Genomic DNA, 15,102 nt, shown 5'->3' with positions numbered 1-15,102 from the left:
ATTTTATATTATTTTAAAATATTATCCAAATATTGAAATGAAACTTTCAGTCGATTTCAATCCTTCCTTAAATAGAACTAAACCAAGTTATGTGAGAAGCCATAACAAAATAAAATATGACTCATAAATCTCCACCGATCAAAAACATCAGCTGAGAATATATAAAGTGTACTCGGAAAGGAAAAATTTGGTTTAAAAATATGTAATTGAAGGAAGGAAATAGACCTCTCACCGAATTTCAAAAAATGGAGGCTTTGTGAGGACATAATGGGCCCTTCATATTGGTCTCACTCCGTTTTGATATTAACACCCCACCTTATAGGATTGGGTCGGATGATGCCTCTCAGGTGCAGCATTCAAACAAAGTGCACGCTTGAAGACCCCAATTCATTCAGAGTCATATCCCTTTCTTGTAGAAGAAAATGATACTTCATCTCGATCTAATTACTACCTAATTTATTAGAATGAATGTCATCCTTGCATTATGTGTTTGAATTCATTTTACATTCTGATTAGAACGCCTTCATCCTCTTCAAAACTTACTATTTTGAAAATTGAATTTACTATTCTTTTAACATGTCAAAATCTCTGATTAGAACGCCACTATAACAACAACTATTGAGTTTCTATTTTTATCATATAATAACAATGAAGTAGATCAATCTTAAAAGTATGCCAACGAAATTGCTTATTGCTCACGTGTTAGTCCTCGAAACAACGTGGCATTCACCAACATGTGAATCTAAATCATAAAATATTGGGTTTGTAGACATGACAGATACGAGAGAACGCCCATATATTAAGAAAAACAAATATAATGCAAGATTATGGAATATGCGTGGAAGCCTATACAACCAACCATATAACAAAAGAACAAGGCATCAATTATGATAGTGCATACTGCATAGATTCATGTGTAAGTTTTGCAGTATTGTTAAAAAAATCTGAATTTTTATGAAGAGAAAAGGGTGGGATTGGGACGATACGAGAATGAAAGGCATAAATGATTAATTATGGTGTTTTCAAAGAAACACCCAAGTTTTACCAATTGGCAGCTAGCATTCTTTAATTTTGTCACCTTAAATTGAAAAGATGCTGTAACATGATGATAACATGAGAGAAAAAGCAACAAGTTCGAATGTTTGGTCGAGAAACAAAAATTAACCAGTGCTATGCTCTACTTGATTAGCATTATTACTTTCAGAGTAAACCACACCAATCCCCACCTCCACGCACGTGGGGCATGGAGTTGGGACAAGAACCTTACACTCCACAGAAAAAAGGCACCGCATGCATGAATTTCATAATATATATATAGGACGGATATTCTTACATTGGTATAAGAGTTAGAAGTCTTACATCCAATCTTGACCATAGATCCATTTGTATCTAATGGTGGCTCACGTTATTAAAAAATTAAAGCCCTTAGATATAAATGAAATTAATGAACAAGATTCAGAGATTGTAACTTATACTAATATAAAATGATCATAACTCTATATATATATATATAAGAAATCATTTTCTCATTTTATATGAGAAATATTATCTTATATAACAGAGATAATATCACAAGTGAGACTCATATTTGATTTATGGAGAGAAATATAATCTATATTATATACATCAGAGAACTGAATAGAAAAGAAAAAAATACTTTGGTGTAGTGTGTCAGCTAATGAAGGGTGATTGTTCCTGATCTCAGGCAAAGGGTAGTCGTTTACTTTTCTTTTAGCTTCTCTGTTTCTCTCTCTTGCTTTCTCTCTCTTTACAAAAGCAAATAAACAAAGATGCTGTTGAGGTGATGTCCCACTGCATTTTCTTACAGTGTAGCCTCCTAACACCCAAAGCCTTTATCTTTCCTTTTTCTCTCTTCCTTCAGTTTTGCTCTTTCTCTTTCTTTCTTCACTTGCACACGTTCCTTTCACTGTACTTTTTAGAGACAGATACACAGACACATATAACACATTCAACAGAGGAAAGAGTTAGAGAGAATGAGTTCATCCTCAGGTCAGAGCAGTGGCTATGATCTCTCTTTCAAGATCTTGTTGATTGGAGATTCCGGGGTGGGAAAAAGTAGCTTACTTGTCAGCTTCATTTCTAGCTCTGTTGACGATCTTTCACCCACCATTGGTAATTTGTTGCTGATTGCATAAACCCATTATTTCTTTATCTTCAAGCTTTACAAGCATGGGATTTCATTGTTGCACTTCTTTCTTATAATTTGTTCTTAACCAAATGGTTCCTCATGGTTGTTTGTCGATCTATTATTTACAGTGACACTGTTAAAAGTTGTGATTGTTAATTTTGTGTACGATTTAACTGCTATATTGTTTTGCTCCTTTTATACCAGTAGAATTAACAAACAATTGAATTTATGCTCTCCTTGCCTAGGCCATTTTGCTTTTATCTGATTTGAGTTTTGATATGATCTAATGTCGTTTCTATGATCTGTAGGTGTTGATTTTAAGATCAAAATGCTCACAGTAGGTGGGAAGAGATTAAAACTAACAATTTGGGACACTGGTAATATATAGTCAAATCTCGTGCTTTTCCAGTTCTTGAACTTAGACCTTTTGTTCAATCCCTGCAGCATGTGATTCAAACAGATTAGAATGAAATGGTCCCTCATAGACTGTTTCTGTTGAATCACTTGTCCATTGACCAAAATGACTAATTCAAGTGGTATATTGAATTATAGACTTAAAAAAATAACATTACATCTATTTGCAGCTGGGCAGGAAAGGTTCAGGACTCTAACTAGTTCTTACTATAGAGGAGCACAAGGAATCGTTCTTGGTATGGTAAATTGATTTATGTGTATAAGATTATCTGATTCTTCTACGTCAGAGGCCTTTCTAGAAATTCGTTATGGATATTTGTATTTGCCACTAGCATTGAACTCTGTTTTAAGTCTGTACTTTCATCCATGCTCTTGATATTTGTTATTTAAGAGTGATGCCTGATAAAGGAAGATTAAAATTAAATGATAACATTTAGTACCAACCTTGGTTTCAAGCTCTGCTTTTGAAGGCTTAGATAAATGCATATAGTAAAATAAGTTGTATAGTTTTTATCAATCATTAGATTGGCTTTACAATTGTAACTAGGGATACAAGGCGCTTCTCAATGATGTCCCCCGTTGCTTCATCTTTTTGATAGTAACATGATTCTTGCCATTGTCTTTCTTGTCCCTTTTAAGGCATGAAGAATTTGGTAAGCATATTTTTCTTGGGACCATCTGAAACCTTAATTTTATAATACTTAAGGTGGATAAAGTATGTGTTTGAATTATTGCTAGTTAATATGTTTTGAATTTTAATGATTTCCTTTTATAGAGTGCTTCGTTTTCTTTTCTTCTAGTTTACGATGTGACAAGGAGAGAAACATTTACAAACTTATCAGAAGTGTGGTCTAAGGAAGTCGAACTCTATTCAACTAATCAGGATTGCGTGAAGATGCTAGTTGGAAATAAAGTTGATAGAGTAAGTTCTGTGCTCTTATATTGGACCTGAATATACATGACTCAAGGGAATGAATTTGTAATTGTAGTGAAGTATTCCTCATTAAAATGGTTGAAAAATAGTGGCTCTGATCCTATCTGCATTAAGGCAATGAAACAAAATTCAAGTTTTGTCTTCCGTATATCCCTTCACTCAGTGTTTATAGAATTAATAACAATAATCCAATACTCCCATCACGAGAAAATTATGACATCTATATGATTTCTAGTAAGTAACTTTAATTCTATCCTTTTTTTGCTTTAGGTGTGGTTCTTAGGGACCAACTAAAATTGATCAAATAAGACCTTGTCTTTCATGGACATGCATATGATGCACATACAACTGCTCCAAACTTATCTGATGACATACATCAGAAAACTGGATCCTTGTATTTTCAGCCATATTAGATGAAAATAGTCCCATTTATACTCTCATTGCATCAGCAAGGGGCATTTGTTTTTGAACTCAATGTCGATTCTGTGAATATCTGGATTACTACATGCATACACTTTAGGCGGCACTGTCGTCTGGAACCTTCCATGTTGTCAAAGCAACCTAATTAAGCCAGTCATTAACAGTTTACTTGACACACTGAAAATGTTAAAGAAACTTTTGGAGATATAGATGAATCAGAACTAGGACATCATCTAGCATTAACGTCAAAACCCAATGCTCACGTCATAGGTTAAGATCATAAATAAGAGCCTCATTTTTAGACATAGATTTAGATTTATCAAAATTTTGAAATGGATTTAGACACAACTTTTAGGGTTCCTTCCAATAAGATTTTAACATGACAAGGTAATGTAGACAGAAGTAGACACAAAAGCCTTAAACTATGTCCCACAAATTTTTTCATGACCCCACTTGTTTAATGTTTTTGTGTCTATCTCTCTATTCACATGACCATATCATGTCAAAATCTCACTTAAAAGGATCCATTTCCATCTTTTATGTTCTATTCATTAATTTCTGTAATGGTTTATTTCTCTACATTTAGGATTCTGAAAGGGCTGTGAGCAGAGAAGAGGGCTTAGCCCTTGCCAAGGAATTGGGGTGTTTTCTTCTTGAATGTAGTGCTAAAACCCGAGAAAATGTGGAGCAGTGCTTTGAAGAACTTGCTCTAAAGGTACAGTTTTAGATGCTTGCTCAAAAGCTGCTTTTATCTTGTGCATAATACAACTTTGCAATTAACTGACTGTAAGGTCATAAACTAACCTAAGCTTAAACATTTGTTCAAAACTAATAATAATTCAATTGAGAAATTTGCGGAGCGAAGTGTAGAACATGTTTCAATTAGTAATTTTTGGGATGCAGAAGTACCTAATATTTGCTTTAGTCATCAGTAAGAATAGACATAATGGTGGAGAGTGAATACTTCATCTGGTTTTAAGAAATTAGGTTAATATTCTAAAAAAGTACTTAATTATTTATTATAAGATGTAATTATTACTTGGAAAATGTAAAACAAGGAATAAAGAGTGGAACTGCGGAAGTGATGATATTTTGCATTAGTGAAAATTCTATTGTATACTGATTGCTGTGTATTGTTTTTCCTATCCAATCATGACAAATATGGCACCATTTGATAGATAATGGAAGCTCCTAGTCTTTTGGAAGAAGGATCAACAGCAGTTAAAAGGAATGTTTTAAAACAGAAACAAGAACCCCAAGCATCCCAAAACGGTGGTTGTTGCTCTTAAAAATGCTGCGTTGAGGACATTGAGTCTTAAACTAGCATATCTTTGACAAATCCTGTATATGTGAGCTTCTTCCCATGTTTCTTACTGCTGCCACTGTCTTTTGGTTGCTTAATTACTTGTTCTACCAAAATGGGGTAATTGGCAACAATGACACCTATTAGCTTGTGTAAATTTGTTTTCCTATGAATGATGTATCATTTATGTGTTGCTCCAAGATCCAAGTCGATCCTGATAATGCAACTGCAGTTTCATGCAATTTTATTGCGCACAGTACACCTAATTAATCCAAGAATTTGGTTAACTTGTTGAAAGGCAAAAAAATAAAAGTAACGTACGCAAGTTGTTTTACTCCAAAATACTACTTGAGGGTCTACTAGCGTGACCTGCATTCACTTATTCACAAACTTGTTCAGCCTATATATATGGTTTTGTCAAAGAATAGAGGGCATGGACCACTTACAAGTTTCTCTCATATATATAATCCGCTATTAATATTACAGGTTTGTGAATATATTGTGCAAATATCATTACAAATTTGCAAACAACGTTTTGTTGGATAAATTAAAGAGTGGCTGCCAAATTCCTCGCAGAGAATTGTATTGATGTAACTCCTAATTTTCTAGTAAAATAAGGATATTTTATTGCAATTGAAAACTTAAAACACAGCAGCATCAGTAGTTTGTACACAGTTTCTGAAGTAAGATTGTGTAAGAAGCATATCACTCAACTCAATGTGATGCTGCCAACAAAATATTTAAGATACCCACGGCCACAATTAGTCTGACTAGACAATATGAAACTATCGAAAATTTTCTAAACATCTTTCCAGCTGCATCAAATCTTTCAGATCCTTGGAAAAGTTTCTTCAACAAAAATTTTTGTAGAAATTGCAAGAGCAAAAGAAAACTACTTGTTTGCCTTTGCAAACTGTACACAACATCATATTCCACAATGACAAGGGAACACATGAAGAATTGTCAGTACCAGCAGAAACTCATAAGCTGCAGCATGCTGGTATCAGCGTCATTGTTGCTGAGGTAGTTGAGCCTCTTGCTGGATCAGGTTTACTGATCTTGATGGTTTGAGACTATATATTAAATAAATAAAAAATGTCAAAAAAGTAGTCCAGAAAATCCATCCTGTGCCTGTATAAGAAGATGCAGGAAGGCAAAATATGTACCTCCGATATTGGAACACCCTCTGAAAGTCTATGCTTTATGTCTCTCGAGATAGAAAAGAAGATCTCTTCCACGTTCAAATTTGTTTTGGCACTCTGGTCAGAAAAGTTTCAATCACGAAAGTGCAGAGAAAGTAATGTCCAGAGAAGTGCATACTCAAACTTCAAGTAACAAAAAATGCAAAATAAACAGTAGCTAAACCCAGCTTAAATCAATGTGTACAAATTGTAGGTGATAAATTTGGCATTTTACATTATACTAACCGTCTCAAAAAATTTGATACCGTATTCATCAGCCAAAGCCTGGCCCCTTGATGTTGGGACAGCCTACAAGAAAATCCATCAAAAAAAAAAAAATCACTTGAGATATATATAGCAGACAACAACAACAAGATAAGCTTGTAAACAAATTTCAGTCATTACCCTTTTGCTCTCATCCATGTCAACTTTGTTCCCCACCAATATTTTGTTTACATTATCAGATGCATGCTCCTCAATGTTCCTGAACCAGTTCCTGATGTCTACATCAATATTAAACTATAACCATGAATACATAATTCTGCTTGTTGATACCATTCCACCATTATAATCTTAAAGATTATAAGAGAAACAAAAAAAAATAGAGTGAGATAGTGCAATACTGTCAAAAGATGATTCATCTGTTATGTCGTAGACCAGCAATATACCCATGGCACCCCTGTAATAAGCTATATGAAACAATAAAAAATAACAATCAATTAACAATACATACAGAAACAATTAAAAAAAATGAAAAATGAAAAATCCACTCTACTATCTTTTTATCCTTTCTTCCAGCATTGTTTATAAAATTATTAAGATAATTCATCTGTGAAGAGAAAAAAAAAAAAGGTACCAGTTGTTATTGTTTTGAAACGTTCTTGGCCAGCAGTGTCCCATATTTGCAGTTTTGCGCGTTTCCCATCAAGCGCAACTGTCCTAATCTTAAAGTCAATCCTGAATGAGTAAAATATGTCTCAGTACCCTACCGAAAGGATCATATTCCTTTAGAACTTCTTGTGCTTCGTTATTATAATATGTAATATGCTAGTAGAGCATGTAATGCCTTGATACAGATTCTCAATTCCCTGAAATAATCGCATAACATAATTAACAACAAAATGCCTCCTAAGGATTTCTTATATGCATACCCGATAGTAGTGATGAAACTAGTATTAAAAGAATCATCTGTGAAACGTAGTAGTAAGCAACTCTTTCCTACCCCTGCACATTTAATTAACAGTATCATGTCAATTATAAGGACAATGGCCTCATAAAAAAGCAATATTAGAGCAGCAACATTAAAAGTGAACACGATAAATATAATTCTAAACAAATTTGATATAATTATTCATTTATATTTAAATGAATTTACTTCTTTTATTTAAAATATACATTTATTTGGCATGCACTGTAAGTATAAAATTATTTTGTACTATCGTTTCGTAATATTTTGAAACATTTGTATAAAAATCGATTTGTGCACTTCAAGACTGAGAATTAGAGTGTGCAAATAGCGTCATCCAAACGTGTAACAGAGAAACCAAATCATTGCGTAAGAAAGTTGTGACAAATAGAGAATATTAATCTTAATTCAACGAGCTCGTGCTTTAGTTGAGGCTACATTAATGTTTGTTATATATCTTTAACATGCTCTTACTAAAAAATTACACAAGGAAAAGTAAGGAGCGGTGAAGATCGAATATGTAACACCGAGAGACTCTGATATCATATAAAGAATCAATTCAATCCAAAACTTAAGCAGTTGAGTAAAGCTATATTAATAATTTTATATAACTCTGGCAAATCTAAAAAGCAGCAAACTAACAAATTAATAATGCAAATTAAACAGCAATACCCAAAAGTTGAAGATGGGAAAACCAAAAGAAAAACTCAAAAAAGAGAGAGTAAGAAATGTATATAAGACTTGCCGCTATCCCCAATGAGAAGAAGCTTAATAAGGTAATCATAGTCAGCACGAGCTCTTGAAGGTGGAGGAGTCATATCTATTGTTATTGAAGCAGTTGATGATGAGACAGAGAAAGTCACAACAAGTATCAAAACCAAAACTTAAATAACTAGTAGTACTAAGCAAACAACTGTGCTGTGAGGGTTTGGGATACAAACAAACAAAAAAGTGCGACGGACTGTGCTGTGCTATGTTACAACTTACAATTACAAACGTTACTTGCTCCCTCATATATAGTGGCAGTTACATGCATAGGCCCACATTGACCTTTGACCTCATTTTTTACGACGCTTTCCTTGTATTGTTATGCTGGAATATTGGTGTCAGTAGTAGTCACTATGTCACAGCCAGCTGTTTGCATTATCATTAATATTACTTATACCGTTTATTTTTCTTCTAAGATTACTGAGATCACATTAAAAAATGTACTTCAGTATTCAGCCAAAAAAAGAAATCAGAATTACACACCTTCAATTAGTTGAATAGTTATCAATATCTTATGATATACGATACGATTCATATGATATGATACGATTTATTAGCACAGTAATAAGTATCGTGACATATAGCAGAAAGAAGTTTGTATCGGACGATATCATACATATTATAGATACGATACGTATCATGTATCATACGATATGCAAATTAAATTAAAAAATTTAATTTTCAATATAAAAATAGAAACAAAGATTTGATTTATGATTTAAATTAAAAAAATCTAAAAAAATATTATTAATAAGGAAAAAAATAAAAATCTGATTTGTGATTAAAACTCAAAAATCAATCTAAAAAATCTGTATTAATAAAGGAAATAATTAAATAAATATTTTAATATATATCTTAAGGGAAAAAATATTGTAATAACCAATTAGTGTTACTTCCAATCAATTTCACCGTTAGATCGATTATGTTGATCCAACGGTTATATTTATTTCCACATTTGTATGGTTATGATTTCCCGTATTTAATATTTTATATTTATTTCTAGTATGGTTATGATTCCCCATATTTAAAACATTAAATATGGGGAATCATAACTATACAAAAGTGGAAATAAATATAACCATTAGATCAACATAATCGATCTAAAAGTGAAATTGAGTAGTAATATCATTAATAGTAACATTAATTTATTGTTACAATATCTTATCCCATATTTTAAAACTATTTTTTATTATATTTCAGTATCTTACAATTCAATATAATTCATAATACACAATACAAAAAATCACTCAAACGATACATGATACATATTGTATTTCAACAATATTGATTAGTTGTCTTTCATTCGAGTTGAATTTTTATGGTAAAGATAGTGCAGCATTCACATGCAGACCTCGTTCGTGATTGTACCATTGTTTTAATCAAAAAAAAAGTAAGAAATTTTTTTAAGCGAAAAGGGAATGGAAGAATTCACCAATAATTTACGATAGAAATTGCTTATACAAAAAGAAACTGAGTACAATACCATTGACATTAATTAAAAGGGCATTCGAAATAAGACAAACGGAAGTGCAAGGGGGCTGGCACTGAGCCATTGACAGAATGATTTCATGTATAACAATGTAAACGTTGTTCATAATGTACAACAGTCCAAGCACAAATTATAATTGATTATCTTGACGGGATTAACTTTTTCTCCAGTACAATTACAAGTAGACAAACTTCAACAGTTCACACCTAGAGGCGCAGCAGGTCCCAAAGAATGTTTTGTCTCGGGTTTCCTACAATAACGGGTTTAACAGTGTAGTGAAAAAATTTGCCAAAACAAATTAAATCAGCAATTCACTTCTCTTATTTTTATATTAATAAAAAATAATCCTAACTAAAATTAACACATTTAATGACTATTTTTTTTTTTTTTTTGAAAACACATTTAATGACTATTTTGTATCATACGACATTATATTTATGTTTCTTACTAATGTGCAAGAGCTCACTTCTTTCAGCAATGAGTCAATGACGCAGACAATATCTTATATTTCCTATATATATGGTCACTCACATCCCACATGTAAGCACGGTTTTTCAGTTTCCCATGCCCGCTAATATAATATGCAAAAATATTAAAGACACAAAAAAAAAAGGCAATAATGACTAGGACATTTCAAAAAAAGGCCAAATTCTAGGACAGTTTTGTCCACTTGTAATGTGGAAATATAAGCTCTATTTAGGTAGTCCAATATCAGCAAAGCTTATTCCCGGATGTGTTAAATAAGCTCCTACTACGATTAGGTAATTGACAACCAAAGGTAGAGTATATCCTATCTTTTGTTTATTAAAAAGAAACTCTAAAAAAAGACTCTAAACCTTTTAAGGAATTAATGAGAGTCTTCTTTAAATTTTAAAGAAATCATAATTATCATTAATTGGTTCTATTTTAAATTTTAGAGGAATACAAGTTAATTTTTTTTTTAAGGGATTAAATTGAGCCCATAATTTTTGTTGGAGAAAAAAGATATTTACTATTAAAAAAAAAACTCTAAACACGTGTGTCTAATTAAGTCAACTGCTTTGTCTTTAACTGAAACAATGATTATGGAGAAAAATGTAACCACACAAAGTAAAGAGGAATATGTGTGTAATTAACTTGCAATAAATATCTAGAAGCAAAACTAATGGCAGACTAACCTCACCCCACAAAAATAAACTGCAGGGATAAGGTCAGTTTTGACTCAAACAGCTTAATTACTACACATTGATAACTCAAGAAGAATATTAATTAATTGACTCAAGGTCTTTCAGTTAAGCAATGGCTTTGCTTGCCATCGGGTTTTTTTTTCTTTTTTTGGTGATCATTTTGATGGAACTTATCTTTCTACCACTCCAAAACGGAGCCCCAATGAACTAATTAATCCACTACTTTCGGTTTGTGGTTTTGTTGCTACCACACAATGAACTAATTTATTGGTTTTATAAACCAATAAATAGAATGACAATCAAAACAAAAGAAATGAGGAAATTGTGAATCTATATATTTACAATCCACTGACTGAATAAATTCAAATTTTATTTTGTGTCATAGAATGAATGGAAAGAATCAACAATTATATACAAGGCTAAGGTAAAAAATAAAAATAAAAAATCATAATAATAAAGAAGGTCAATAGTACTGAAGACAGAGTGAGGTTAATGTAAAGAAAAAGACAGACTTGAACTTTAGTAATGACAATCCACCAAAGAAGTTGCAGAGAATACAATAACTTTTTCTTTGGACTGAAAAGGAAACTTGGGTTCTCTGTGATCATCCTCAGGTGCTGGAAGATTCAAGTCCAGCTTCAAAACATTTCTGGGTTTCTTGGCTTCTTGTTTTCCGGGGTTTCCACCACTCATAGATAATGTTGCAGAAGTTCTATGCCGTCTCATATGACCCCCCAAGGCTTGACCTGATGTGAACTCAGCTCCACATATGGAACACTCATGAACTTTAGATTTAGGAGTAGTTGTTGTAGCAATGCTGCTTCTATACAAATCCCTATTAGATAATTGTAAGGTGAGGTTGGTGCTTGTGGGATCATAATTATGATGATCATTCGCTGCTAACTCATTAACAAAAGTAGTAACTTTTCCTTGCTTTTCTTCTGTAGTACTACTATTTGCCTTATTAGGTTTCTTGTGGCTGGTTCTGTGGCCACCAAGCGCTTGGAATGAAGGGAAGCATCGGTTACAAGTCTTGCACTGGTAAGGGTATAGCCCTGTGATCTTCTTCTTATTGTTGTTATTGTTGTGATCAGGTGCAGCCACATGCTGGTTGTTGTTATTATGATAGCCTTGAGCCAAGAGAATCAAACAATTGGCCATGTCGTGATCCTCTAATTCTTCGGTTCTGTTCCTGAATTCATCAATTGAAACAGTGGTTGAGGTTGTAGCAACATCATATGATCCTCCTGAATTGTCAGTAGTGCTGCTTCTTGATGTTGTTGACATTGCTAGCCTAAGAGGTGATGGTAGCCTTTGACGCTTCGTGCGCTTGCCTTTGATGATGATTTGCATTTGATCATCGTTGCACACCACATGGTCATGTTCCTCTTGAACCTGCATATTGTTTTATTGAGAGAGAGAGAGAGAGAGAGAGTAGAGAAAAAGAAGCAATGGAAAGAGAGAGTGGGAGTTAATATTATTGGTGAGGTGAGGAATGAGGATGAGAAAAGGTTTATTTCAAGTTGAGGGAAAAAGGCATAATAACCCTGAGGCCAGAACAGTAACGTGCTTTTTTGGCTTTGCCAGAGTAGTTGCGTTTCCAACATTGGAAGTTATTATATATAGCATAAGGAGGAAGCGAGGAAACAAGTGAGATTCGGTTGGCTTTGAAGCAAACCCATTACTTCTTCTCAACGATTCCTTTCTGGAGGATTGGTTTGCAAGCCTGGAACCACACACAATTTTGCAACTCTCTCACACCACACCACACCACCCTTTTTTCTTATCCCCCTTTTATTAGCCTTTCTTGCTTTGTAGTGTTTCTTTTCTCTTCATTCTTATTATTTTATTTTTTTTAAACTTCCTTCTACCACTACAGCTTAACTAAACTAATTTTAACCTCATTTTTATTAATAACCAGCCACTTCCCAAGTGTAGAAAATTTTATGGGTACGTTGTACACAATCCTTGCGATTTGTGATGCGAGATTATCTCCCATTTATTTTATAATTCTAGCTAGCCGCCACGACATGATTGTTTATAAATGGAATGCTAATAGCTATATACACTTGCTAATCAAGGAGTTCATGTGCAGTTGAGTTGACCCAACCACTTCTTATTGTAAGAATTAATCACTACCTCAGTGGACACAGGACACTATTACCCAATAATCACGCTGGCTATACAAAATCATTGGTATACAAATAAATAAGTATATTTGAGTGCTAGTACAAAATAAAATCAATTTGTATTATTATATGATGGATTTGATGTCTGTCATTTTAAATGACATAAGTTATGTCATTTTAGAAGAGAGATAGACACAAAAAATGAAAATCATAGAAGAGAAAGTGAGTGATTTTTTTTAATTTAAATTTTTAATAAAAAATAATTTCTTATGTCTATCTCTCTCCTAAAATGACATTATAATTTTATGTCATTTAAAATGACAAATACTTTTTCCTTTGTTTTTACAATATTACAGAATTAAAAGTTCATAAATTTTCATATTAATTTACTATTACATATTTTATTGATATATTTTAGAATTAACATATAAATATAAAATTTTCAAGCATAAAGAAATTAAAATGGACCATTTAATTATGCATTTATCACTACCATTAAATAAAGGGTTTATTGTTTTTTATATTTTAGTTATCTCCATTTCTCGTAAAAAAGTGTGGAAGAAAAAATACGGGAGATAGGGGAAAAAAAGAGAAAATATGGGTCTCCAAGTACTTTTATGCAGTGTTTTAAAACTCCACCTCATCCCTGGGTTGACCCGGGTCAACCCTGACATCTCCCCTCTGAGGGTTGGGATCACAAGTTGGACCCTATATGCATATCGACCCCTCCGACCCCCAAAATCCGACCGGGTTTCAGTGACTCTCGGGTCAGAGGGGTCAAAGGGGGTCACTGCATGTTTTTCTTTTTACAAAAAATTCCACGAAACAACATTGTTTTATTAAAAAAATAAAATAAAAATGCTTGCAAACCTAAATCTAATCGTTCTCTTCTCTCCCAGCGACCTAGACGTCTTCAATCTTCACCTTGCTGCCGTGAATATTCTAGAAAAGATAAGAATTTTATCCATTCCAATGAAAGCATTACGGTCGTCGATGGAAAACAAAAACTCATTCTTACTTCCTTTAAATTTTTCTTTGTTAGGGATCTTCTCAAAAGAGGTAGAACTGGGTCAGCGTAGTGACCCAATTAGAATGAGTTTTGTACTTTGGTATCTTGATACTTTAATTAGGTTGTGTAATATTGACTTGTGGTTGTAATTGGTGAATTATGTTAAGTATATTTTGAATCTTTGATGATTGGTGGTTTTTTTTTAATATTTTCATATAGGATACATATATTTATATTTTTTTAATATATAATCCGGGTCAGCATAGTGACCCCTTAACCCCCGGTTGAACCCGTGACCCCGTGACCCCTAACCTCGGCCGGGTCGATGGCCGGGCCGGGTTTTTAAACACTGCTTTTATGTGTGTATAGGAGATAAATTTATTTTCTACAACATGAAAAATATTAAAACCTCAAATAAAAGACTTATCAAAAATAGGGATAAGATATTGTTACTACCAAATAATGTTATTACCAATATCACTACCATATATTAATAGTTGATTTTTGCTATTCCACAAATCAAACTCAATTAATTATTAATCGCAATAATTAATAACCATTGATTCACGGAAATCATCGGTTAAGATAGTGTAGTAACAATATCTTATCCCATCAAAATTATACATATTATACAAATAATAACAAGAAATTAATTGGGAAACCTGAATAATTAATTTAATAATAATATAGAATAACAAATTGAAGTTATGTAAGAGAGATACATGGCAAAGTAACATCATTCCAGAAGAATGATTTTCCTTAAGGACGGGAACAAATTAATTAAGAAAAGAAAAGAATAAGGTAATGGAGTAAAAATAGGCGGTGCTGAGGGTGTGGCGTGGGGGTTTCGTGTTGTAAGGTATAGACTATGGAGTATGCGAAGATAGTGGGGAAGAAAGATTCTTAGCGTAAGGAATTCTTATGGAGGAGGTTTGTGAGGGGCACGTAACAGCC

At 33.0% G+C, this 15,102-nt stretch overlaps 2 protein-coding genes and 1 pseudogene across 2 annotated transcripts; 1 reads left to right on the top strand and 2 right to left on the bottom strand.

Annotated features, from left to right (window-relative positions):
• Positions 1-1,867: 1,867 nt before the first annotated feature.
• Positions 1,868-5,419, top strand: LOC133291509 (ras-related protein RABC2a-like; annotated as a pseudogene).
• A 781-nt stretch (positions 5,420-6,200) lies between these two features.
• Positions 6,201-8,405, bottom strand: LOC133291492 (ras-related protein RABE1c-like). Its single transcript, XM_061489758.1, has 8 exons — positions 8,333-8,405; positions 7,553-7,625; positions 7,258-7,358; positions 7,025-7,090; positions 6,807-6,904; positions 6,648-6,710; positions 6,387-6,479; positions 6,201-6,293 (listed from the first exon to the last, which is right to left on the bottom strand). Exons 1-8 carry the CDS (start codon positions 8,403-8,405, stop codon positions 6,201-6,203), a joined length of 660 nt encoding a protein of 219 aa, XP_061345742.1.
• A 3,124-nt stretch (positions 8,406-11,529) lies between these two features.
• On the bottom strand, positions 11,530-12,411 carry LOC133291541 (zinc finger protein ZAT5-like). Its single transcript, XM_061489821.1, has one exon. The coding sequence runs from the start codon at positions 12,409-12,411 to the stop codon at positions 11,530-11,532; it is 882 nt and encodes a 293-aa protein (XP_061345805.1).
• Positions 12,412-15,102: the final 2,691 nt, after the last annotated feature.

Source organism: Gastrolobium bilobum, unplaced genomic scaffold (assembly GCF_033153095.1).
Source record: "Gastrolobium bilobum isolate Gb01-03AN ecotype WA unplaced genomic scaffold, APGP_CSIRO_Gbil_v1 utg3161, whole genome shotgun sequence".
NCBI lineage: Eukaryota > Viridiplantae > Streptophyta > Magnoliopsida > Fabales > Fabaceae > Gastrolobium > Gastrolobium bilobum.
This window is presented reverse-complemented; position numbering and strand designations above follow the sequence as displayed.

Excerpts from the sequence above, each read along its gene's own strand:
- LOC133291492 (XM_061489758.1), bottom strand. The coding sequence starts at position 8,405 with ATGACTCCTCCACCTTCAAGAGCTCGTGCTGACTATGATTACCTTATT. Across the intron at positions 7,626-8,332 it reads TCTTCTCATTGGGGATAGCG|GGGTAGGAAAGAGTTGCTTA; the intron begins GCAAGTCTTATA and ends TTAAATGTGCAG. Across the intron at positions 6,711-6,806 it reads ACATGGATGAGAGCAAAAGG|GCTGTCCCAACATCAAGGGG; the intron begins GTAATGACTGAA and ends ATTTTCTTGTAG.
- LOC133291541 (XM_061489821.1), bottom strand. The coding sequence starts at position 12,411 with ATGCAGGTTCAAGAGGAACATGACCATGTGGTGTGCAACGATGATCAA.